The 23,784-nt window shown below is 31.9% G+C and overlaps 2 protein-coding genes and 1 pseudogene across 4 annotated transcripts; 2 read left to right on the forward strand and 1 right to left on the reverse strand.

Annotated features, from left to right (window-relative positions):
- Window positions 1–827: 827 nt before the first annotated feature.
- LOC147812556 (uncharacterized) lies at window positions 828–3,852 on the reverse strand (annotated as a pseudogene). The gene is made up of 2 exons (XR_015433418.1): window positions 1,772–3,852; window positions 828–1,649 (listed from the first exon to the last, which is right to left on the reverse strand). The product of XR_015433418.1 is annotated as an uncharacterized LOC147812556 (transcript).
- A 3,790-nt stretch (window positions 3,853–7,642) lies between these two features.
- On the forward strand, window positions 7,643–12,692 carry LOC147812557 (uncharacterized). Of its 2 annotated transcripts, XM_087161916.1 has the most exons (8): window positions 7,644–8,639; window positions 8,758–8,952; window positions 10,049–10,151; window positions 10,972–11,058; window positions 11,337–11,423; window positions 11,704–11,787; window positions 12,148–12,218; window positions 12,641–12,692. In XM_087161916.1, exons 2-7 carry the CDS (start codon window positions 8,950–8,952, stop codon window positions 12,153–12,155), a joined length of 372 nt encoding a protein of 123 aa, XP_087018042.1. In that variant the 5' UTR covers window positions 7,644–8,639; window positions 8,758–8,949; the 3' UTR covers window positions 12,156–12,218; window positions 12,641–12,692. The 2 variants fall into 2 exon arrangements, with proteins under 2 accessions (XP_087018041.1, XP_087018042.1); XM_087161915.1 differs by lacking the exons at window positions 12,148–12,218; window positions 12,641–12,692 and having other exon boundaries at window positions 7,643–8,639; window positions 11,704–11,938.
- Window positions 12,568–13,998, forward strand: LOC147812558 (BEN domain-containing protein 5-like). Its single transcript, XM_087161914.1, has 2 exons — window positions 12,568–12,866; window positions 13,814–13,998. The coding sequence occupies exons 1-2, from the start codon at window positions 12,641–12,643 to the stop codon at window positions 13,978–13,980; spliced, it is 393 nt and encodes a 130-aa protein (XP_087018040.1). The 5' UTR covers window positions 12,568–12,640; the 3' UTR covers window positions 13,981–13,998.
- The last annotated feature ends 9,786 nt before the right edge of the window (window positions 13,999–23,784 follow it).

The raw sequence follows: 23,784 nt of genomic DNA on the forward strand, positions 1-23,784 counted from the left end.
CCACCACCAATGCACCGCATTGCAAAAACAGATCTTCTGTTTACTTCTGGAATGTTCTTATTCACTCCTATCAGTTTGCAGCTTTTAAAAACATCCCTTTTCTGACATGCTTGACATGTTATTTCAAAAGAAGACAGCAATCCACACTGGGATTTCTCAGTCATTTTCAAGGAAGCATGACAAATTCCACAAGCAGCTACATTATTGAAAAAACTTATCAAGGAAGCAACATCAATAAGGCGATAACCATCAAAAGTCTCTTTAGTTTCAGTTTCGATATCCTTGAAACTGGAACATGACATCGAAAGCTTTTTCTTAGAAGCACTTTTAAAATCCTCTTTTTCAATAAAAACATTGCAACTGCCCACATTTACACTTTGCCGAAATTGATTTCCACGAAATCTTCTCTTTTTTGGTCTCTGACCAGATCTACGAGGATTATTCATGATTATTTATAATAAATAAATCAAACCGAAACTAGATTTTTGACTAAAATGAAAGCTAATAGACGAATGTACAAATATTAATCTAAGATTAAAAAACGCATGCAATTCGAATATAAACAAATAAAATCTGCAAAGGGTTGGAGCAGAGTTGAGTTGTAGACACTTTAAATCTCAGATTATTATTAGAAACTATAAGATAAGCCCGAAATGAAGCAATTCGCGACCACGCCCACTAAAGCAATTGTTGGTGAGTGACTTGTCTTCTAACCCTTATAACTTTTGAACCAATTGAAAGATTTCGAAATGTAAGATATGAAAATGCGCAGAATAATGCAAGGAATAAAAAAAAATGATTCTTGAAAAATCGATTTTTTGAGAGTTTTAAGGGTCCTGACCCCCCTTAAGAATAACTCTGGCATATTCAGATACCACGTCAGGAACAGCCCCAATTACATCAATGTATGCCTGCCTTTCAGTTGCATTGAAAGTCTTGGAGACTTTCTTCCTGCCAAGTAAATGCACACCATTGCCTAGAGTCCTGCAATTTTTCAATAGATTATAGGAATGTAAGCCCTCATAGAATCTAGAAACTTTTTCAGAATTGTCCTTCTGATTAAACAAGTCCTCAAGTTTCTTTTCCATGGCAAATCTATTTAAAATTTGAAGGGGAACACCTTTGGCTGCAGTTACCAGATGCAACATTTTGCCATTGCCATCTTCAAACACAAAAGCTGAATGAGCCCAAAGAGGGCCCAAGTCCCGCACGCTTGAAGCTAAATGTAGCATTTGATGGCAGCAGTTCCATGAAATATCTCCATCTGGATAACAAATTGTGTTAACATAATGTCTGCACCTCTAATGTCAGCGATTGAAACTGACTCCTTTAAGAGCAAGAAGATGGACTCGGAAAGTAATGACAGATGTTGCAGAAATTTGTCCGGAAGGATACCACGGAGGCATGGTAAAGCGTAGAAAAGGAGCCACGTTTTCCACTCATTAGCTTTCCAATATTTCCTTTCCGTGATAGACCTTGGCAGTCGAGTAAATGCATGAGGTGGTTTGATTTTTAACAAGCGTTTATCAATACACCGCAAATCAGTGGGGGATCCAACATAAAATTGCTCGCCTACACTTGATAAATAGATTTCTGTGATCTGTCGTGTCACATATACTCTGGGCAAATTCCACGAATGAAGTCCAAGCCTTCAGCAAGAATCAAAGGTGAAGACCCTTTAACGCCTTTTATATTGCCTTTGCCTTCATCGAGAACTTTGCTCATAATCTCTACAGTCTGCTCCTCTGTCCTCAACACTGGGTCTTCTTACAATGTGTTATACTTCATGACTCCTTCTATTAATGTTCCAGGATGTAAACACCAGGGACAGCCAAAATAACCCTTAAATTGGTTCATATTCTGAACTGCACATCTGGCCGGAGAGTCAAAACACCCACATACAGTGTACACATGGGATTCGACGTATTTGTCTCCGTTTTTCCATCGAATGCCTTGTTCAGAGAGATCGGTGAGTTCTTTAATGTATACTTCCATGAATAACTTCATGTTTGGATGGCTTTTTCCAAACCAAAGACCTCCAACTATACAATGTGCCCATCTTAGATGAGGAGGGAGTTCATTGATGACAGCCTGAATTAGCCACATACTGGCTCGTGATGATTTGAAAACAGGACTTCCATCGCTGTTCATCATTAAACTAATATCTGCATCTTTAAACATATCTCTTCTTTTTGCCTTATACAGTTCACCATCAGTCAGGTCTGAAACGCTGTTGGGCATATCATAGAGGTTGTCATTAATTTGTTCTAATGATGTTGACAAGGAGTCACGAATTGCATCCATATCAAGCAGGGCTGCAATCTGCTTTCTTATGGATAGGGTGGCAAAGAAGTTTCCTTCCTTTAAGGTTTTGGCACTATGAACTTTCTTGCACAAAACATTGGGACAAACCATAGGATCATTAAATTCTTTGGTAAGTTGGCCTTCAAATTTACCCAAATAATTGTTGCAGTCATTGCAATAGAAATGAAATGACATAGAGTCTGCAGTCCCAAAGATTTTGTTGAAGGAATGCTTGGTCTCAGGAAGCACAGATTGGCCAAAAATTGTATTGAACAATTTCAACAAATCTTCAACTGCAGTCCAAGATAATTTATGCTTCATTGCATAGACCATAATCATTAAAAGAGTTTCAGCAGTAGTAGAAGATGAATCTGGAAACAAAGGCTTCTCGAAACTCTTCAAATTTTCAGCCAAGTGATCAGATCTAAACGTGCGATCATAATAGATCTCATCATCTTCATGCAATTGAGCGCATTCGTCCTCTGAATGCATACCTTCACCATCGAAGCAAGGATCGTCAACATTTAAAGAGTCTTCCTCGTCGTCAGAGCTAAAATCGCCGAAAGCTTGTCCAACCGTTTCAATAACATTTTCTGCTTCCTCATGCCTAGTCTCTTCGGCTAAATTTAATACTTCGTTAGGTACAATCGATGACTGACCTCGCCATACAGATGTTCGAGGTACAATCGCTTTCAGGCCAGTAGCATCAGGCTCCAAATATTTTTTCCTCTTCTTAACTAGATGCTGATTTTCACTCATAATTAAGCTGCTTTAATAATCAAAACAAATAATCAGAAAATAATAATTCGTCTGGATTCGATTGAATAAGATTAAAGGTACAATAGCATTCCTTTTAATCCGCTATAAATCAAAACTATATTTGTTTTGATTTTGGAATAATTTCGTTCATTTCACTTCGTTCTTTTGACAGGCTCCGTTTTTCCTCAAACAGTAGTAGATTACTAATTTATTTTCGTCACACTAGACTATAACGCACAATGCACTTAAGGCGACTGTCTGTCTGGTGACTGTTTTCCCGGGAAACATCTATATAGTTCATATGAGGATATCAGAATTTTGATCCTCAGGAGAAGAGATGGCTCCTACACTATGGTAGCCTGACGACCCGCGCATAAAGTCAGACACTTTAAAGTAGAACAGTTTAACGAGGAACGATACCGTGCACTCTCCGTCCTTACGCAGACTGATCAATGGGTCACCTACTTGCTTACAGATCCTAGCCAGTGATGCTTGACTTGGTGATCTATAAGGAAAACAGGTCTTTATGATCACTCTACTGAGGGACAAATTCTGAAACTGGGGGAGAAAAATCAATTTTCTACTCGAAAACTAATGTTCCTTAAATAATTTGAAAACAGGCCTGCCATCAAATTTTAAACATCTGCAAAGGTGTATCATCGATGAGACATAGGCCTAGAGCAGTGCTGGATTACCCATTAGGCCAGACTAGGCCATGGCCTGGGGCCCCCAATGATTAGGGGCCCCCTTAAAATGGATTTTTTGAAAATAAATTTTAAAAAAGTAAGAAAAACAATAATTTTAAAAAAATCAATTTCAAATATATATTAATAAAATACCATAATTTGTATTAACGTTATTAATTTTGATAACCTAATAGATAAGTTTATTGATCGCAAGAGCAGAAAAAAGATTTTTGAATACCGATCTTAGCGGTGGTTAATTTTGTAAAGTGTAAATAAATTTCACAAAATAATTTAACAACAATGTTAATAATTTAACAAAGTAAAGTAAAATTTAGTTTACGATTACTTATTTTTATTTTAAATATACTTTCTTAAATGAAAAGACGTGTAAATACTTTTATATTTGAATAAATAAAAAATATACGAGAAAAAAAAATTGTATCTAAGGGCCCAAACATTTGAATGGTCTAGGGACGTTCAATCCGGCACTGGTATAAAGGAGATGGAAGTTTGCGTAAGATCAATGTATCTATGATTTTTGTCAGCGATCAACCACAGTACTTTTAATTCCACAGATTTTACGAGATTATTGATTAATTTTGCAGAATTTCGATTTCATCTACAGATTTTCCATTCCTTCTGCAAAATTTTCGGTTCCTTCCACAATTCTTTTTAAGCTCAAGCAATATATTTACGAAGTATATAGTAGATTTCTATCGATGATATGCTAGGTACTTAGTACGAAAATCTTGTTTCTTGCAGCATTTTCATCTATCACTTTTACTCCTTTGCAACCTGCATCCCTCCAATACCTGGATGCCCCATTACGGGGCGGGACAGGGCTAAGCTGCGCTTACTCCCTTGCAAAATACATAAGATTCAATAAGATATCAAGAGATCATGAAATCAAAAAAAATATTAAAACTTGTGCGAAAAAATTATTTTTTCAAAAAAATAGTTGGCATTAAAAAGCCAGGAACAAAAAATATATTAATACAATAGTGAGGGTCATTAAAAAAAATTAAAGCGACAATAAAACTTGTTGCAGAATGGATAATTGGCAACTTCTCTGAGGATAATCCGAAGATCAGCAATTTTGATCCTCAGCAGAGGGGAAGGCTCTTCTGATTTGATAGCCCGGCGACCTGCACTCGAAGTCTAGCACATTACGGTAGAACAGTTTAACGAGGATTGATTCCGCGCACCCTCTGTCCCTGCGCTACCTGATCAAAGGTCACTCACCCGCTTTCTGACAGCAACCAGTGACGCTTGATTTCGGTGTTCGTACTCACGATAATGCGTATACGTATATCGTAGCAATATCATTAATGTATCGTACAATGTAATACGCTTACGATAATATGCTCGTATTTACGATATGCAACTATGTAGCCGTGTATTTACGATCAGACCACTGTGGTAAAGCATATATATATGGGTCATTCTCACGAAAACTGTCATTTTTCAGTTCATAAAATCCCAAAAAAGTAAAGTGAATAAAAAGCTCTGAAACTTTTTATATTAATAGAAATATGTAATGGCATTATAAAGAAAGTATATATCCTATAAATTATACTTAATATTTAAATTAATTAATTTTTTAATAATTAATTTATAATTAATTAATTTATAATAATTAATAATTAATTAATTAATTTAATAAATAAATAAATTAATTTAATAAATTATTTTTCAATAATAATTAATTTAATATATTATTTATTAATTTATTTTTCAAATTAATTAATAAGTAAATTAATTATTTTCACTATTTAAAAAGTGAGGGAATGACACTAATAGTGAGGGAATGATATTTTATTTTAATACATATTTTTATCTAAGTTACATCTACCTAAAGTTTGAAAATGATAACATACTAAGTATATCTAATATTTATTATAATTTAGTCTTATATATTTAATAGTTTTTACAGGTTTGGGAAATAAAATTGGATGGCACGATTGAACAAAAAAAAATTTGATAATATACTCATCCTGAATCATTCCCTCACTTCAGCGTCATTCCCTCACTTTATACACTAGTGAGGGAATGACGAATTCAATAAAATTTAAAAATAACAGTTAGGCCTAATTAATTTTGAAGTCAATCACATACAATTATATTCATACAAGAAAGCAACATATAATTATCCACTTTCTCGATGAAGTTGTATTTTATTTTACTCTAAAAAATGACACGAGGGAATGACAAATGTAAAAAATTTTACCTGGTTTGATTCATTCAAATTTATTCCAAAGCAAACCTTCTTTAAGTTGAAGATGGAAACATACTGCAATTTTGTTCTATGATGCCAGTTGTTAACTTCTGAAGTTTTTATTAAAATATTTTTATTCTAAGAAGATTGCAGGTGATAAGAACATTGTAGTGAGGGAATGACGCGAAACACTGGGGACAAAGTTTAAAATAGTGCTGTGTTAATATTTTTATCAGAAATTAAATTTAAAATTGATTTTCTGAATTCTATATTTCAGTATTCTGAAATAAAAAACACGAATTTGTAAAAAAAAATTTTTTATTTCAGAAACAATTTTTTTCTTGTTTTAAATCAGCAGTGGGGACAAGTGAGGGAATGACATATTAGTATATTTAAATTACCTAAAATAAATAAAAAATAAAAATTGATAATTTTTTTTTTATTCTTTTGTTAGCTTGCATTCTGAAGGACACTTTCTCTGAATTTTTTTCTTTCGTAAGCTGTAAAACAAACATAAAATATACTGGGGACATGAAAATGACTGTTTTTGTGAGAATGACCCATATATATATATATATATATATATATATATATATCAAGGGCGCCGGCAGAATAATATAAAAGGGGGTGCAACTCTCTAGCAAACTAACCCCCCCCCAAAAAAAAATTTAAAATATTCTGTTATTGCATTTTGTTTTGTTATTACATATACTTTCATCTGTTAAATTTTTTCAAGATACATTTCTTCATTTTTAACAAGATATTTAAAAAAAAAGTACTAATTTACGTGGTACGAAATATGGAGGAATAGAGAAAATTCTTATGAATCCTCTAATACATCGATTTAGTTATTGAGGCCACACCGCTTTATCCAGTTGTAACGGAGACAATCAAAATTGGCCTAACTCTTCCAGCTACTACGTGCTTTTAGTACAATGCGACGTATTAAAACAAGAAATCGGTCTACAATGTCTCACGAGAGATTAAGTTAACAAGACGATTACAATTCTTGTTTGATTAATAAAAAAAATAATTGTTATGTATCAATAATTACTTAATTATTTGTTTTTGAATAAAAATATTTTTAATAAAAATTTTTTATGCCCTTTAATTGTTTAAAAAAAAGCCAGGGGGGTGCAAGTGCACCCCCTTGCACCCCGCTGCCGGCGCCTTTGATATATATATATATATATATATATATATATATATATATATATATATATATATATATATATATATATATATATATATATATATATATATATATATATATATATATATATATATATATATATATATATATATATATATATATATATATATATATATATATATATATATATATATATATATATATATATATATATATATATATATATATATATATATATACATCCCCGAGGATGATCCGAAGACACATGCCGTCACAATTCACAATCCTTGATCAGAATCCTGCAGAGGGAATGGCACAGCCTCTTCGGTAGCCCGAAGACCTGTACGCTATATATATATATATATATATATATATATATATATATATATATATATATATATATATATATATATATATATATATATAATGTCATGGATGGCAACACAAAGCCGCGAGCATTTGAAGTTGCTATTTGTGTGTCTGTGGAAAATTTTCTTGTAAAAATGTACGCATTAGTTCAATTTCTAGTTGATAAAGGGAAAGCAATAGTGCCCGTGAAAGATATCAAAAACTTCGATCCGGTTGCGTTAGAAATCGATTTTTCTCGAGCATACGAAATGTTTTGGAAATCTCCACAAGGGGAAGGTACAGGATTCTGGTATGCAGTTGTTCTTCTTGTTGAAGGTAAGTTAATTTTATTAATATATCAACTAAACAACCGCTCTTTCTTCTATCTAAATTAGTATATTTCGTGCTTATTGCATAACTTTTCAACATTTGAGTTTTGTACTAAATATATTTATTAGTACAAATATATTTATTAGAATAAACTAAAGCCGAAATTTTAAATACAAAATGGAATATTTGACGACCTTGATGAATACTTAGAAGCATAACCATTTCTTTAGCTTACTTTACCATTTATATACTTATAAATACTGATGGAAAATGTTCTTCTTTGCTAACACTGGAAAGATATTTTCTGAAACTATGTTGTGGAATTCTTATTATAACTGCACCAATTACCATAGTACCAGTTAAGCATATTGCTGAAATTTAGTAGCGTTATCTATGTACTATGATTTTCCACTGTTACCCAGCATTAATTTTTTCATTTTGCTTTGCTTTTAAACTTTCCTTTTTTAACACACAGCTTAATTTTTTATTTCAATTCATACATGCTACCAATATTAAGTAATCATTACCGCAGACATTCGTTTTTATTTATATGGATTTGAATTAGTATATGACATTTTATAATTTGCATAAAGTAATATTTTTAAGGATCCCATGAATATTTAGGACATTTCATATGTATGCGTAGGTTTTTATGTGTTAAGACAACATTGATTTTTATAGGGTTAGTTGTATCTTTTGTCATTAATTTTCAGATACTGTAGAACTTATTGAGCAGAGAAAGAAGCGGTTTAGATTCCCACCTCCCTAGAGGTTAGAAGAACTTCTAGCTCTGACAATTAATAGTAATGATGTACAAAATGAAAAGGATAAACATAAAAGCAAGGTTAGATTCTATTTTTCAGAAAATTTGAGTGAGGAAACTTTATTGATTGTGTTAGAATCTTTAATTCTAGCTTACAGCATTTTATTTCTATTAAAATATTATTTTCCTTTTTTTTCAGGCCATAGAGGAAAAGCGTGCAGCATGTGAAAAAGAAAAGCTTAAAGCTATTTTAAAATCGAAATTGTCAAAGGGAAAGAAGTCAAGAAAAAGGTCTCCATCTAGAGATGAATCTAGTTCTGAGGATGATTTAGTTTTCAAATCAGATTTAAGACTGCAAAAAATTGAACATCAGAGAGTTTTAAATAAATTGATGGTATGGGTTTTTCAATTTTGTTCTAACTAATCAAAACAATTTAAAAGATGTTACATCTTTACCTTTTTGATTTTGCTGACACATATAAAATTGATTTAACCTCTGTCAAAAACACACATGAAAGAAAAAATACTTTTTAGTATATATGAACAGTGAGTTTATTTTCCATTAGTACATTTATTTGCATTGTTTATTGTTAATGAACCAATACGGGACACTTTTTAAGAAGGCGCTTTAGAGCAAAAGTAAGGTGTTAAAAAGTAACTATTGTAGTAAAGCTGAAAAACTGTAAAAAACCAATTAAAAAGTGATATCATACTGAGGAATCTCAATAAATTTTTTATATTAACTATCCATATTATTCATATTGTTGCTAAATTATATTATTTGAGCAACATGTATGCACACTTTTCATTGGAAACATAAGCCAAGTTGTAAATTTTTGAATTAAATAAGGAATATCAGGTAAATTACTTCAAAATATAAAAAGTCACAAACTCAATACGTGCATATTCAAGTTACCACTTAATATGAGGGAGTGTTGCGTAACGAGCAATTATTTCCAAGTCATGCAATAATTTGAAAAGTTGAATAGAATCTTAAATTTAGTTATTCTGTATGGACTTATTTCACTTTAATAAAATGTTTTTATGATTAATTTTTTTTTAATAAAATTCATTTGATTATTTTAGTTATAAATCATGCTATACTGAATAAATAATTATAAGTATAAAAATAAGTTATTTATCTAAGACTAAAACTGCTATTAACTATTTGTTTTTCTTCTTATTTTACTTTCAAAAATATTATCTAATTTTTTGGAGCATATTATTTAAACTACTTTCTTTTACTTTGGTGGCTGCTCATTGAAGATTTTTTTAATGTCTTTTTCCTTGACAAGATATTGCAGACCATGCTTTACTCTCTATGCTGCATATATGGCTCCTTATTCCTCTAGAGCTGTCAGCTTATTCTTATGATTTACATGTTTTATTACGCGTTGAATATCAATGCAGACTGATATAAGACGTATTATTGTGTCAGGTGATACTTTAATAGTACATAATTATAAAGGAATTACTAATTATTTTTATAGTTAAAGGAAGAAGAGAATATTCTCCTAAAAAAGCAAAATTCTGAACTTCAAGAGTTGAATGTGAGAATGCAGAAGCAGCTGCTATCAATTTTAAGTGCAAATGGTATGTTGTATATATATATTCCAAGTTTTCTTCAATGGTTGACAATTAAGTATGAGTATTAAACACATATTTCAAATTAATAAATCAATTTAAAAAAAACCAGACAAATTTACAGTAAATTTTAAAAAGAGTAGAATTTTTCCAAAATTAAAAATTATTTTTATAGTATGTTAAATATATCTTATGTCTTTTGAAATGACTGACAATTAGGTATATATATATATATATATTAGAAAAGCTTCTTAGAATTGAAAAATATTTCTTATGTTTTGAGAGTAATTGTATATTAATGTAATTATTAAAATATTTCAATGCTAAGATCATATCTCGCATCTTGAAGTTTGGGAAATATCATTAAGTTGTAATGAATAAGGTTTCTATATACCAGTAGAATTTTAAATTTGTTATTTTTATGTTATTTTATTTAATCTTATTGACTTTCAAAAAAAATTTTTATGCTCAGTTGAGTTCTTGGATAGGTGCTGTGAATGCCAAATAACATTTATAAATCACACGTTTTTCAATTACGTGCTTTAATCTAAACAGAATTTCTTAACTAACATTTAATAATTTTTTTTCTCCTTAGAGAAAACTTCAATGTCGACAGCTCCCGACTCCGATAAAGGCAGTGCTTCGGTTGTCAGACCAATTTTTGTTCTATCTATACATTGACTTTTTAGTAATTTTTTCCCCCTGCTCAGTTTAATTCTTGGATACTATGAATGCCAAATAAGATTAATAAATCACACATTATTCAATCATGTGTTTTAATCTGAACTAAATTTCTTTACTACAATTTAATAATTTTTTTTCTCCATAGGGAAAATTTCATTGTCGACAGCTCCCAACTGTGACAAAGGTGATGCTTCGATTGCCGGACCAAGCAGAGCTGTCATGCCCTTAGAAAGTATGTACAGAATCATAAAATATTTTTTATTTATTAAATTAAATTATGCAATTATTCAATATAATTAATAAGTTTTCAACGCTAGTGGAGATTATTATTATTTTTTTTGTCATTTTATCTACACATTGACTTTTCAGTAACTTTTTTTTGCATAATTAAATTCTTGGATACTATGAATGCTAAATAAATTTAATAAATCACATGTTTTTTCAATCATGTGTTTTAATATAAACTAAATTTCTAAACAGCCATTTAAAAAAAAAAATTTTTCTCCATAGGGCAAACTTCATTGTCAACAGCTCCAGACTCTGCCAAAAGCAATGCTTCGGTTGCCAAACCAAGGACTGCAATCACGCCCAAAGAAAGTATGTTCTAAATTATAAAATATTCGATTATGCATTTATACAATATAATTAATAAGTTTTCAATACCAGTATTGATTTATTATTTTATTTTGTTGGTATTTTATCTACACATTGACCTTTCAGTAATTTTTTTTCTGCTCAGTTGAGGATAATACTATGAATGCAAAATAAATTAAATAAATCACACACCTTTCAATTATGTATTCTTAACTTACTAAACTATTAATTATTAAACTTGTATAGTCTTAATTATCATTTTGTAATTTTTTTTCTTCCATAGCTCAAACTTCATTGCCAAACAGTTCGATTCCAGACGAAGCCGACGCTTCGGCTGCCGTACTAAGCTCAGGAATACCTGAAGAAAGTATGTACTGAATCATAAAATATTTGATTGTGCAATTATACAATATTGAATTATAAAATATTTTGTTCTTAAAAAATTATAAGCATCAGGATTTTGCAATTTTCTAGCATTTTTTTTCATGTGTCAGGAGAGTTTTAAAATTTTAATTAAATTTAATTAAAAAAAATAAGATTTTCAAATTTATTTAAGTTCCTCTTTATTAAACTTAAAGTTATTGAATTTAATTTCATAAAATCTGAGTTTTAATTTATTATTATGGTTTTATGATGAAAAGTTAATAATTTTATTATGATGCTATATTTCTGGAAATGCATATTTGTGTTTATGAATGTTCACAATTTTGTTATTTACCTACTTCAGGTAACTAATCTCGTGGCAAAGATGTTTATTTGCACAATGATGGCAATTTAATGATTTGGAATAATGAACAGGTAATAACTATTTAGTAGAGTAGTTAGTTATTTTTAAAAAATTGCCTTATCTGAACTGTGAGATGTAGGCAATTTTTAGTAGGGAAAAACCTTGATTCGGTTTTAAATTTGATTTCTTAATCTTGATTTGATTTGTGGAAAAGATATTTCAAACGATATCTCACATTTCTGAATCTACTAATGGATATATTTCTAAATGGTAATACATTTAGAGCATAACATATAAATTAAATTCAGACTTATAGTCTGGAAATTTTTAAATAATAATTCAATAATTTTTTATTGCTTGAAGTTCTATTGTTAATGTATTTTCCAGTACATTTATGAAAGAATTTGCTTTTTTCCCCTGTAGTTGCAGAAACAGAAATCGTTTCTTTTTAGTAAACTTTACACATCATTTAAGAGTGTCTTATTTTTTGTAGATGGAACTTGCGCCTGGAATTTTTGTAACTAAAGAAAAATGGGAAAAAGTCGTTGCTGGAAAAAATATGAATGCATCCAGGGTGGCCAGAAACCTTGCAGTTAGTCTCTGGGGTTCAGACACCCTATTAGAAAGAAGTGTTACAGGTTCTGCCTGCAGGCGTTTCAAAAAGGATGGCGTTGAGGCCAAGCAGGCCTTAACGCCCATCAAAGTGGATGCTGTACAAAGTTAGTTTAGTTTTAAATATTCTTATTTAGAATACATTTCTAAAGACATTAATTGTAGTTTTCTTCATATAAATCTCAGTCCTCTGTTTCCTAGCTATTAAAGATTATATTTTTACTTGTGACTTTCACTTATTATAATGCAATCCAAGGTTTGAAAACAGCCTTTGTTCTGTGTATTTTATCTCAGTGCTTAATTATTATTATTTTTTATTTATAGAAATTGTTTTTGCACCATTCCCAACATAAAAATTATTGTTGATAAATAACACTTTCCTTGATGTTGCGAATTTAAGTTAAAAGATTCTCTTTAGTGTAGATTACTATTTACATAGTGCATAGCGTTTTTAAAAAGTGCTTATTTTCGATTTTCATTATTTTACATATTTGATAAAAATACTTCTGAGTTGGTATGTGCGTCCACTGAGCTTTGTTCCTCTCATTTGCAACTCTGCTGCATTTTGCAAGATATTCTCAATTTCATAATTCATTTTCCACCCTCTGATATCGAACAGAAAAATCTCTCGATCGTTTTATAACGGCTAATATAATAAAAAAAAGAGTTCTTTGTCAGGAACAAGTTATTTTTGCATGGTCATCTAAAGTCCTTAAAAACTATTTTGCATTTTGTTTGCTTAAAAATATTTTTTGAGTTCTTCCAAAAGTACTTAAAAGGTGCTTATTTTTTGTTGAAGGATTTGACTACGCACCCTGATTTAGAATTCTGGTAATATTTAGTTGTGTCCTTCATTTTTGTTAGCTTTTTACAAGAAAGCGCTTTGTTTTACTGCCTTGATTATGACTGATAAAATGTTTAAAAATAGATTTTGCATTGTTCTTACTGAGCTTCTTTGGAATCATTTAAAATTCTGTACATTATTATTCCTGCTTCCAGATCTATTTGATAATTAAGATTTGACGCTTTATTAAAATTTCTTTTCCTGTTTCAGACGGATTACGATACTGGATCCTAAACAATTTGAATAAAGAAGAGGAAGAAGCAGTTAAGTTGTCTTCAGCTTCTGCAATCAGGAAGATGCTGTCTGACAAAATAATGGACTTGACTAAACAAAAGAAAAAAAATTTAGCCCAATCTTTACAAGAACCCATTGAATAAAATACATTCTTTTTTAATTTTTATGTTTCCTACTTTCAGTTAAAATTTTTAAGCAAATCCTATTTTCCGTAAATATATCTACAATATGCATATGCAATCAGTATTGTATTATAGTTTATTATAGTTCCAGTTTAAGAGTGTAGTTGGTATTGTAGCTGTTTCAGTAATAACTATTATGGTTTGGGTCTATGAAACACTGATTTTGATATAATTCTGGATGTGCTTCTGAAATATTGTATCCATATACTGCTATTTTATGAAACATAAGTTCTACTATGAAATTAGATTTTGTGTCATATTGGAGCCAGTATGCATTATCGTTTCATGAAATGCTGACTCTTGTATAATAAATAGATCTGATATCATAATGGAGCCAATATGCGATCCTAGCCTATGAGAAACCCTTTCCGGTATGATACCGGGATCGGTAACATACTGGGATGCATCTGATACTGGTTTATGAAACACTGGTTCGTGTATGATACTGGTTCCAGTATCATACTGGGTTGCATCTGATGCTGGTTTATGAAACACTGGTTCTGGTACGATACTGGTTCCGGTATCATACTGGGATGCATCTGATACTGGTTTATGAAACACCGGTTCCGGTATGATACTGGTTCCAGTATCATACTGGGATCAATTTGATACCGGTTTATGAAACACCTTTTCCGGTATGGTACTGGGACCGGTATTATACTGGATCCAGTATCATACCGGAACCGTTGTTTCATACCGGAACCGTTGTTTCATTCCCAGTATAAAAAATTTTATACTGGGAATTTTTTCCAATAGGGAGTGTACCCTTTCACAGGAAATAATTATAGGTGAGTTAGGGGGTACACTATGTATATTTTAAATAGTGCATTAAAACAAGGAAATTCGCTGACACTTTTCAATGTTAACTAACGACACGGTATCGGACCTTAATATTGACCTATAATATTTTAATTGGACCAGGTATTATATTACAGGGTAATAGTGTACCCTACCACTGGAAATAATTATAGGTCAATTAGGGGGTACACAGCGTGACCCTAAAGTTTACTATGTAAGCATACGTGAAATAAGTGTTTCTGAGAAGCTTAAAATGAGGAAATTCGCCTTCTAAAAATCTTTAAAAATAGGTAGCGGGAAGTCCCTCTTCACTGTTAACGTAAAGCCCGATTTCGGACCTTAATATTGACCCATAATATTAAAGTTGCACCACATATTATATTACAGGGTAATAGTGTACCCTTTCACAGGAAATAATTATAGGTCAGTTAGGGGGTACATTAAGTATATTTTAAATAGTGCATTAAAACAAGGAAATTCGAAGACACTTTTCAATGATAACTAACGGCACGGTATCGGACGTTAATATTGCCCTATAATATTTAAATTGGACCAGGTATTATATTACAGAGTAATAGTGTACCCTACCACAGGAAATAATTCTAGGTGAATTAGGGGGTACACTATGTATATTTTAAATAGTGCATTAAAACAAGGAAATTCGAAGAAACTTTTCAATACTAACAAACGGCACGATATCTGACCTTAAAATTGACTTAATTCACTATTGCTCAAAACGAGGAAATTCGCCTTCTAAAACCCTTTAAAGATAGGAAGCGCGAAGTCACTTTTCAATGTTAAATTAAAGCCCGATTTCGGACCTTAATATTGACCCATAATATTTAAATTGGACCACATATTATATTACAGGGTAATAGTGTACCCTACCACAGGAAATAATTATAGGTGAATTAGGGGGTTCACTATGTATATTTTAAATAGTGCATTAAAAGAAGGTATTTCGAAGACACTTTTCAATGCTAACAAACGGCACGATATCTAAACGTAAAATTGACTCAATTCACTATTGCTCAAAACGAGGAAATTCGCCTTCTAAAACCCTTTAAAGATAGGAAACGCGAAGTCCCTCTTCACTGTTAACGTAAAGCCCGATTTCGGACCTTAATATTGACCCATAATATTAAAGTTGCACCACATATTATATTACAGGGTAATAGTGTACCCTTTCACAGGAAATAATTATAGGTCAGTTAGGGGGTACATTATGTATATTTTAAATAGTGCATTATAACAAGGAAATTCGAAGACACTTTTCAATGATAACTAACGGCACGGTATCGGACGTTAATATTGCCCTATAATATTTAAATTGGACCAGGTATTATATTACAGAGTAATAGTGTACCCTACCACAGGAAATAATTATAGGTGAATTAGGGGGTACACTATGTATATTTTAAATAGTGCATTAAAACAAGGAAATTCGAAGAAACTTTTCAATACTAACAAACGGCACGATATCTGACCTTAAAATTGACTTAATTCACTATTGCTCAAAACGAGGAAATTCGCCTTCTAAAACCCTTTAAAGATAGGAAGCGCGAAGTCACTTTTCAATGTTAAATTAAAGCCCGATTTCGGACCTTAATATTGACCCATAATATTTAAATTGGACCACATATTATATTACAGGGTAATAGTGTACCCTACCACAGGAAATAATTATAGGTGAATTAGGGGGTTCACTATGTATATTTTAAATAGTGCATTAAAAGAAGGTATTTCGAAGACACTTTTCAATGCTAACAAACGGCACGATATCTAAACGTAAAATTGACTCAATTCACTATTGCTCAAAACGAGGAAATTCGCCTTCTAAAACCCTTTAAAGATAGGAAACGCGAAGTCCCTCTTCACTGTTAACGTAAAGCCCGATTTCGGACCTTAATATTGACCCATAATATTAAAGTTGCACCACATATTATATTACAGGGTAATAGTGTACCCTTTCACAGGAAATAATTATAGGTCAGTTAGGGGGTACATTATGTATATTTTAAATAGTGCATTAAAACAAGGAAATTCGAAGACACTTTTCAATGATAACTAACGGCACGGTATCGGACGTTAATATTGCCCTATAATATTTAAATTGGACCAGGTATTATATTACAGAGTAATAGTGTACCCTACCACAGGAAATAATTATAGGTGAATTAGGGGGTACACTATGTATATTTTAAATAGTGCATTAAAACAAGGAAATTCGAAGAAACTTTTCAATACTAACAAACGGCACGATATCTGACCTTAAAATTGACTTAATTCACTATTGCTCAAAACGAGGAAATTCGCCTTCTAAAACCCTTTAAAGATAGGAAGCGCGAAGTCACTTTTCAATGTTAAATTAAAGCCCGATTTCGGACCTTAATATTGACCCATAATATTTAAATTGGACCACATATTATATTACAGGGTAATAGTGTACCCTACCACAGGAAATAATTATAGGTGAATTAGGGGGTTCACTATGTATATTTTAAATAGTGCATTAAAAGAAGGTATTTCGAAGACACTTTTCAATGCTAACAAACGGCACGATATCTAAACGTAAAATTGACTCAATTCACTATTGCTCAAAACGAGGAAATTCGCCTTCTAAAACCCTTTAAAGATAGGAAACGCGAAGTCACTTTTCAATGTTAACGTAAAGCTCGATTTCGGACCTTAATATTGACACATAATATTTAAATTGGACCACATATTATATTACAGGGTAATAGTGTACCCTACCACAGGAAATTAGGGGGTACACTATGTATATTTTAAATAGTGCATTAAAACAAGGAAATTCGAAGACACTTTTCTATGTTAACTAACGGCACGGTATCGGACCTTAATATTGACCTATAATTTTTAAATTGGAAAACGTATTATATTACAGGGTAATAGTGTAGCCTACCACAGGAAATAATTATTGGTCAATTAGGGGGTACACTATGTATATTTTAAACAGTGCATTAAAACAAGGAAATTCGAAGTCACTTTTCAATACTAACAAACGGCACGATATCTGACCTTAAAATTGACTTAATTCACTATTGCTCAAAACGAGGAAATTCGCCTTCTAAAACCCTTTAAAGATAGGAAGCGCGAAGTCACTTTTCAATGTTAACTTAAAGCCCGATTTCGGACCTTAACATTGACCCATAATATTTAAATTGGACCACATATTATATTACAGGGTAATAGTGTACCCTACCACAGGAAATAATTATAGGTGAATTAGGGGGTACACTATGTATATTTTAAATAGTGCATTAAAACAAGGTATTTCGAAGACACTTTTCAATGCTAACAAACGGCACGATATCCGACCTTAAAATTGACTTAATTCACTATTGCTCAAAACGAGGAAATTCGCCTTCTAAAACCCTTTAAAGATAGGAAGCGCGAAGTCACTTTTCAATGTTAACGTAAAGCTCGATTTCGGACCTTAATATTGACACATAATATTTAAATTGGACCATATATTATATTACAGGGTAATAGTGTACCCTACCACGGGAAATAATTATAGGTCAATTAGGGGGTACACTATGTATATTTTAAATAGTGCATTAAAACAAGGAAATTCGAAGACACTTTTCTATGTTAACTAACGGCACGGTATCGGACCTTAATATTGACCTATAATTTTTAAATTGGAAAACGTATTATATTACAGGGTAATAGAGTAGCCTACCACAGGAAATAATTATTGGTCAATTAGGGGGTACACTATGTATATTTTAAATAGTGCATTAAAACAAGGTATTTCGAAGTCACTTTTCAATACTAACAAACGGCACGATATCCGACCTTAAAATTGACTTAATTCACTATTGCTCAAAACGAGGAAATTCGCCTTCTAAAACCCTTTAAAGATAGGAAGCGCGAAGTCACTTTTCAATGTTAACTTAAAGCCCGATTTCGGACCTTAATATTGACCCATAATATTTAAATTGGACCACATATTATATTACGGGGTAATAGTGTACCCTACCATAGGAAATAATTATAGGTGAATTAGGGGGTACACTATGTATATTTTAAATAGCGCATTAAAACAAGGTATTTCGAAGATACTTTTCAATGCTAACAAACGGCACGATATCTGACCGTAAAATTGACTTAATTCACTATTGCTGAAAACGAGGAAATTCGCCTTCTAAAACCCTTTAAAGATAGGAAGCGCGAAGTCACTTTTCAATGTTAACGTAAAGCTCGATTTCGGACCTTAATATTGACACATAATATTTAAATTGGACCACATATTATATTACAGGGTAATAGTGTACCCTACCACATGAAATAATTATAGGTGAATTAGGGGGTACACTATGTATATTTTAAATAGTGCATCAATACAAGGAAATTCGAAGACACTTTTCAATGTTAACTTAAAGCCCGATTTCGGACCTAAATATTGATCCATAATATTTAAATTCGACCACATATTATATTACAGGGTAATAGTGTTCCCTACCACATGAAATAATTATAGGTGAATTAGGGGGTACACTATGTATATTTTAAATAGTGCATTAAAACAAGGAAATTCGAAGACACTTTTCAATGTTAACTAACGGCACGGTATCGGACCTTAATACTAACCTATAACTTTTAAATTGGACCACGTATTATATTACAGGGTAATAGTGAACCCTACCACAGGAAATAATTATAGGTCAATTAGGGGATACACAGCGTGACCCTAAAGTTTACTATGCATGCCTATGTCAAATAAAGTGTTCTGAGAAGCTTACAATGAAGAAATAAGCCTTCTAAAAAGCTTTAAAAATTCAAAGATAATTTTCTATGTTAACTAACGGCGCGGTATCGGATCTTAATATTGACCTATAATTTTTAAATTGGACCACGTATTATATTACAGGGTAATAGAGTACCCTACCCAAGGAAATAATTATTGGTCAATTAGGGAGTACACAGCGTGACCCTAAAGTTTACTATGTATGCCTATGCGAAATAAAGTGTTCTGAGAAGCTTAACCCACTGACGGTTCTGCACGTAAAAAGTCGCATTTTAACCTGCAGTCTTCTCTGCATAGCAAAACCGGTTTTCCCATGTTAACTAATAGGGGAAATGTGTCTAGGGGAGAAACATTCTCCCAATTTTACCCATTTCCTTAACCGCCAGTGGGTTAAAATGAAAAAATAAGCGTTCTAAAATGCTTTAAAAATTCAAAGACATCTTTCAATGGTTAACTAACGCAAGGCGCGATATCAGACCTTAATATTGACCCATAATATTTAAATTGGACCAGATATTATATTACAGGGTAATAGTGTACCCTTTCACAGGAAATAACTATAGGTCAATTAGGAGGTACACTATGTATATTTTAAAAAGTGCATTAAAACAAGGGAATTCGAAGACACTTTTCAATGATAACTAACGGCACGGTATCGGACCTTAATATTGAAATATAATATTTTAATAGGACCAGGTATTATATTGCAGGGTAATAGTGTACCCTACCACATGAAATAATTATAGATGAATTAGGGGGTACACTATGTATATTTTAAATAGTGCATTAAAACAAGGAAATTCGAAGACACTTTTCAATGCTAACAAACGGCATGATATCTGACCTTAAAATTGACTTAATTCCCTATTGCTCAAAAGGAGGAAATTCGCCTTCTATAACCCTTTAAAGATAGGAAGCGCGAAGTCACTTTTCAATGTTAACGTGAAGCTCGATTTCGGACCTTAATATTGACCCATAATATTTAAATTGGACCACATATTATATTACAGGGTTATAGTGTACCCTACCACAGGAAATAATTATAGGTGATTTAGGGGGTACACTATGTATATTTTAAATAGTGCATCAAAACAAGGAAATTCTAAGACACTTTTCAATGTTAACTAACGGCACGGTATTGGACCTTAATATAGAACTATAATATTTTAGTTGGACCAGGTATTATATTACAGGGTAATAGTGTACCCTACCACAGGAAATAATTATAGGTGAATTAGGGGGTACACTATGTATATTTTAAATAGTGCATTAAAACAAGGAAATTCGAAGACACTTTTCAATACTAGCAAACGGCACGATATCTGACCTTAAAATTGACTTAATTCACTATTGCTCAAAACGAGGAAATTCGTCTTCTAAATCCCTTTAAAGATAGGAAGCGCGAAGTCACTTTTCAATGTTAACGTAAAGCTCGATATCGGACCTTAATATTGACCCATAATATTTAAATTGGACCACATATTATATTACAGGGTAATAGTGTACCCTACCACAGGAAATAATTATAGGTGAATTAGGGGGTACACTATGTATAATTTAAATAGTGCATTAAAACAAGGTATTTCGAAGACACTTTTCAATGCTAACAAACGGCACGATATCTGACCGTAAAATTGACTTAATTCACTATTGCTCAAAACGAGGAAATTCGCCTTCTAAAACTTTTCAATGCTAACAAACGGCACGATATCTGACCGTAAAATTGACTTAATTCACTATTGCTCAAAACGAGGAAATTCGCCTTCTAAAACCCTTTAAAGATAGGAAGCGCGAAGTCACTTTTGAATGTTAACTTAAAGCCCGATTTCGGACCTTAAAATTGACCCATAATATTTAAATTGGACCACATATTATATTACGGGGTAATAGTGTACCCTACCACAGGAAATAATTATAGGTGAATTAGGGGGTACACTATGTATATTTTAAATAGTGCATTAAAACAAGGTATTTCGAAGACACTTTTCAATGCTAACAAACGGCACGATATCTGACCGTAAAATTGACTTAATTCACTATTGCTCAAAACGAGGAAATTCGCCTTCTAAAACCCTTTAAAGATAGGATGCGCGAAGTCACTTTTCAATGTTAGCGTAAAGCCCGATTTCGGACCTTAATATTGACCCATAATATTTAAGTTGGACCCCATATTATATTACAGGGCAATAGTGTACCCTACCACAGGAAATATTTATAGGTCAATTAGGGGATACACTATGTATATTTTAAATAGTGCATTAAAACAAGGAAATTCGCAGACACTTTTCTATGTTATCTAACGGCACGGTATCAGACCTTAATATTGACCCATAATATTTAAATTCGACCAGGTATTATATTACAGGGTAATAGTGTACCCTATCCCAGGAAATAATTATAGGTCAATTAGGGGGTACACAGCGTGTCCCTAAAGTTTACTATGTATGCCTATGTGAAATAAAGCGTTATGAGAAGCTTAAAATGAAGAAATAAGACTTCTAAAATGCTTTAAAAATTCAAAGACATCTTTCAATGGTTAACTAACGCAAGGCGCGATATCAGACCTTAATATTGACCCATAATATTTAAATTGGACCAGATATTATATTACAGGGTAATAGTGTACCCTTTCACAGGAAATAGTTATAGGTCAATTAGGAGGTACACTATGTATATTTTAAAAAGTGCATTAAAACAAGGAAATTCGAAGACACTTTTCAATGATAACTAACGGCACGGTATCGGACCTTAATATTGAAATATAATATTTTAATTGGACCAGGTATTATATTGCAGGGTAATAGTGTACCCTACCACATGAAATAATTATAGATGAATTAGGGGGTACACTATGTATATTTTAAATAGTGCATTAAAACAAGGAAATTCGAAGACACTTTTCTATACTAACAAACGGCACGATATCTGACCTTAAAATTGACTTAATTCACTATTGCTCAAAACGAGGAAATTCGCCTTCTAAAAATCTTTAAAAATAGGAAGCAGGAAGTCCCTCTTCACTGTTAACGTAAAGCCCGATGTCGGACCTTAATATTGACCCATAATATTAAAGTTGCACCACATATTATATTACAGGGTAATAGTGTACCCTACCACAGGAAATAATTATAGGTCAATTAGGGGGTGCACTATGTATATTTTAAATAGTGCTTTAAAACAAGGAAATTCGAAGTCACTTTTCAATGATAACTAACGGCACGGTATCGGACCTTAATATTGACCTATAATATTTTAATTAGATCAGGTATTATATTGCAGGGTAATAGTGTAACCTACCACAGGAAATAATTATAGGTCAATTAGGGGGTACACAATGAGTTCCTGTATTTTACTATGTGTGCGTATCTAAAATAAGTGTTCGGAAGAGCTTAAAATGCGGAAATTCGAATTCTAAAGCCCTTTAAAGATAGGAAAGCGAAGTTTCTCTTCAATGTTAGCGTAAAGCCCGATTTCGGACCTTAATATTGACCCATAATATTTAAGTTGGACCCCATATTATATTACAGTTCAATAGTGTACCCAACCACAGGAAATATTTATAGGTCAATTAGGGGGTACACTATGTATATTTTAAATAGTGCATTAAAACAAGGAAATTCGCAGACACTTTCCTATGTTATCTAACGGCACGGTATCAGACCTTAATATTGACCCATAATATTTAAATTGAACCAGGTATTATATTACAGGGTAATAGTGTACCCTATCACAAGAAATAATTATAGGTCAATTAGGGGGTACACAGCGTGACTCTAAAGTTTGCTATGTATGCCTATGTGAAATAATGTGTTCTCAGAAGCATAAAATGAAGAAATAAGCCTTCTAAAATGCTTTAAAAATTCAAAGACATCTTTCAATGGTTAACTAACGCAAGGCTCGATACCAGACCTTAATGTTGACCTATAATATTTTAGTTGGACCAGGTATTATATTACAGGGTAATAGTGTACCCTACCACAGGAAATTATTATAGGTCAGTTAGGGGGTACACAGCGTGACCATAAAGTTTACTATGTATGCCTATGAGAAATAAAGTCTTTTGAGAAGCTTAAAATGAAGAAATAAGCCTCCTAAAAAGCTTTAAATATTCAAAGAAATTTTTCTATGTTAACTAACGGCACGGTATCGGACCTTAATATTGACCTATAATTTTTAAATTTGACCACGTATTA

Source organism: Parasteatoda tepidariorum, chromosome 4, assembly GCF_982258835.1.
Source record: "Parasteatoda tepidariorum strain Cologne lab strain chromosome 4, Ptep-v5.0, whole genome shotgun sequence".
Taxonomy (NCBI): Eukaryota; Metazoa; Arthropoda; class Arachnida; order Araneae; family Theridiidae; genus Parasteatoda; species Parasteatoda tepidariorum.

Bases quoted from the DNA above. Each gene is read 5' to 3' on its own strand.
- LOC147812557 (XM_087161915.1), top strand. The intron at 10,152-10,971 runs GTATGTTGTATA...TTTTCTCCATAG, and splicing joins ATCAATTTTAAGTGCAAATG to GGAAAATTTCATTGTCGACA. The intron at 11,059-11,336 runs GTATGTACAGAA...TTTTCTCCATAG, and splicing joins AGCTGTCATGCCCTTAGAAA to GGCAAACTTCATTGTCAACA.
- LOC147812558 (XM_087161914.1), top strand. From the start codon at position 12,641: ATGGAACTTGCGCCTGGAATTTTTGTAACTAAAGAAAAATGGGAAAAA. The intron at 12,867-13,813 runs GTTAGTTTAGTT...TTCCTGTTTCAG, and splicing joins CAAAGTGGATGCTGTACAAA to ACGGATTACGATACTGGATC.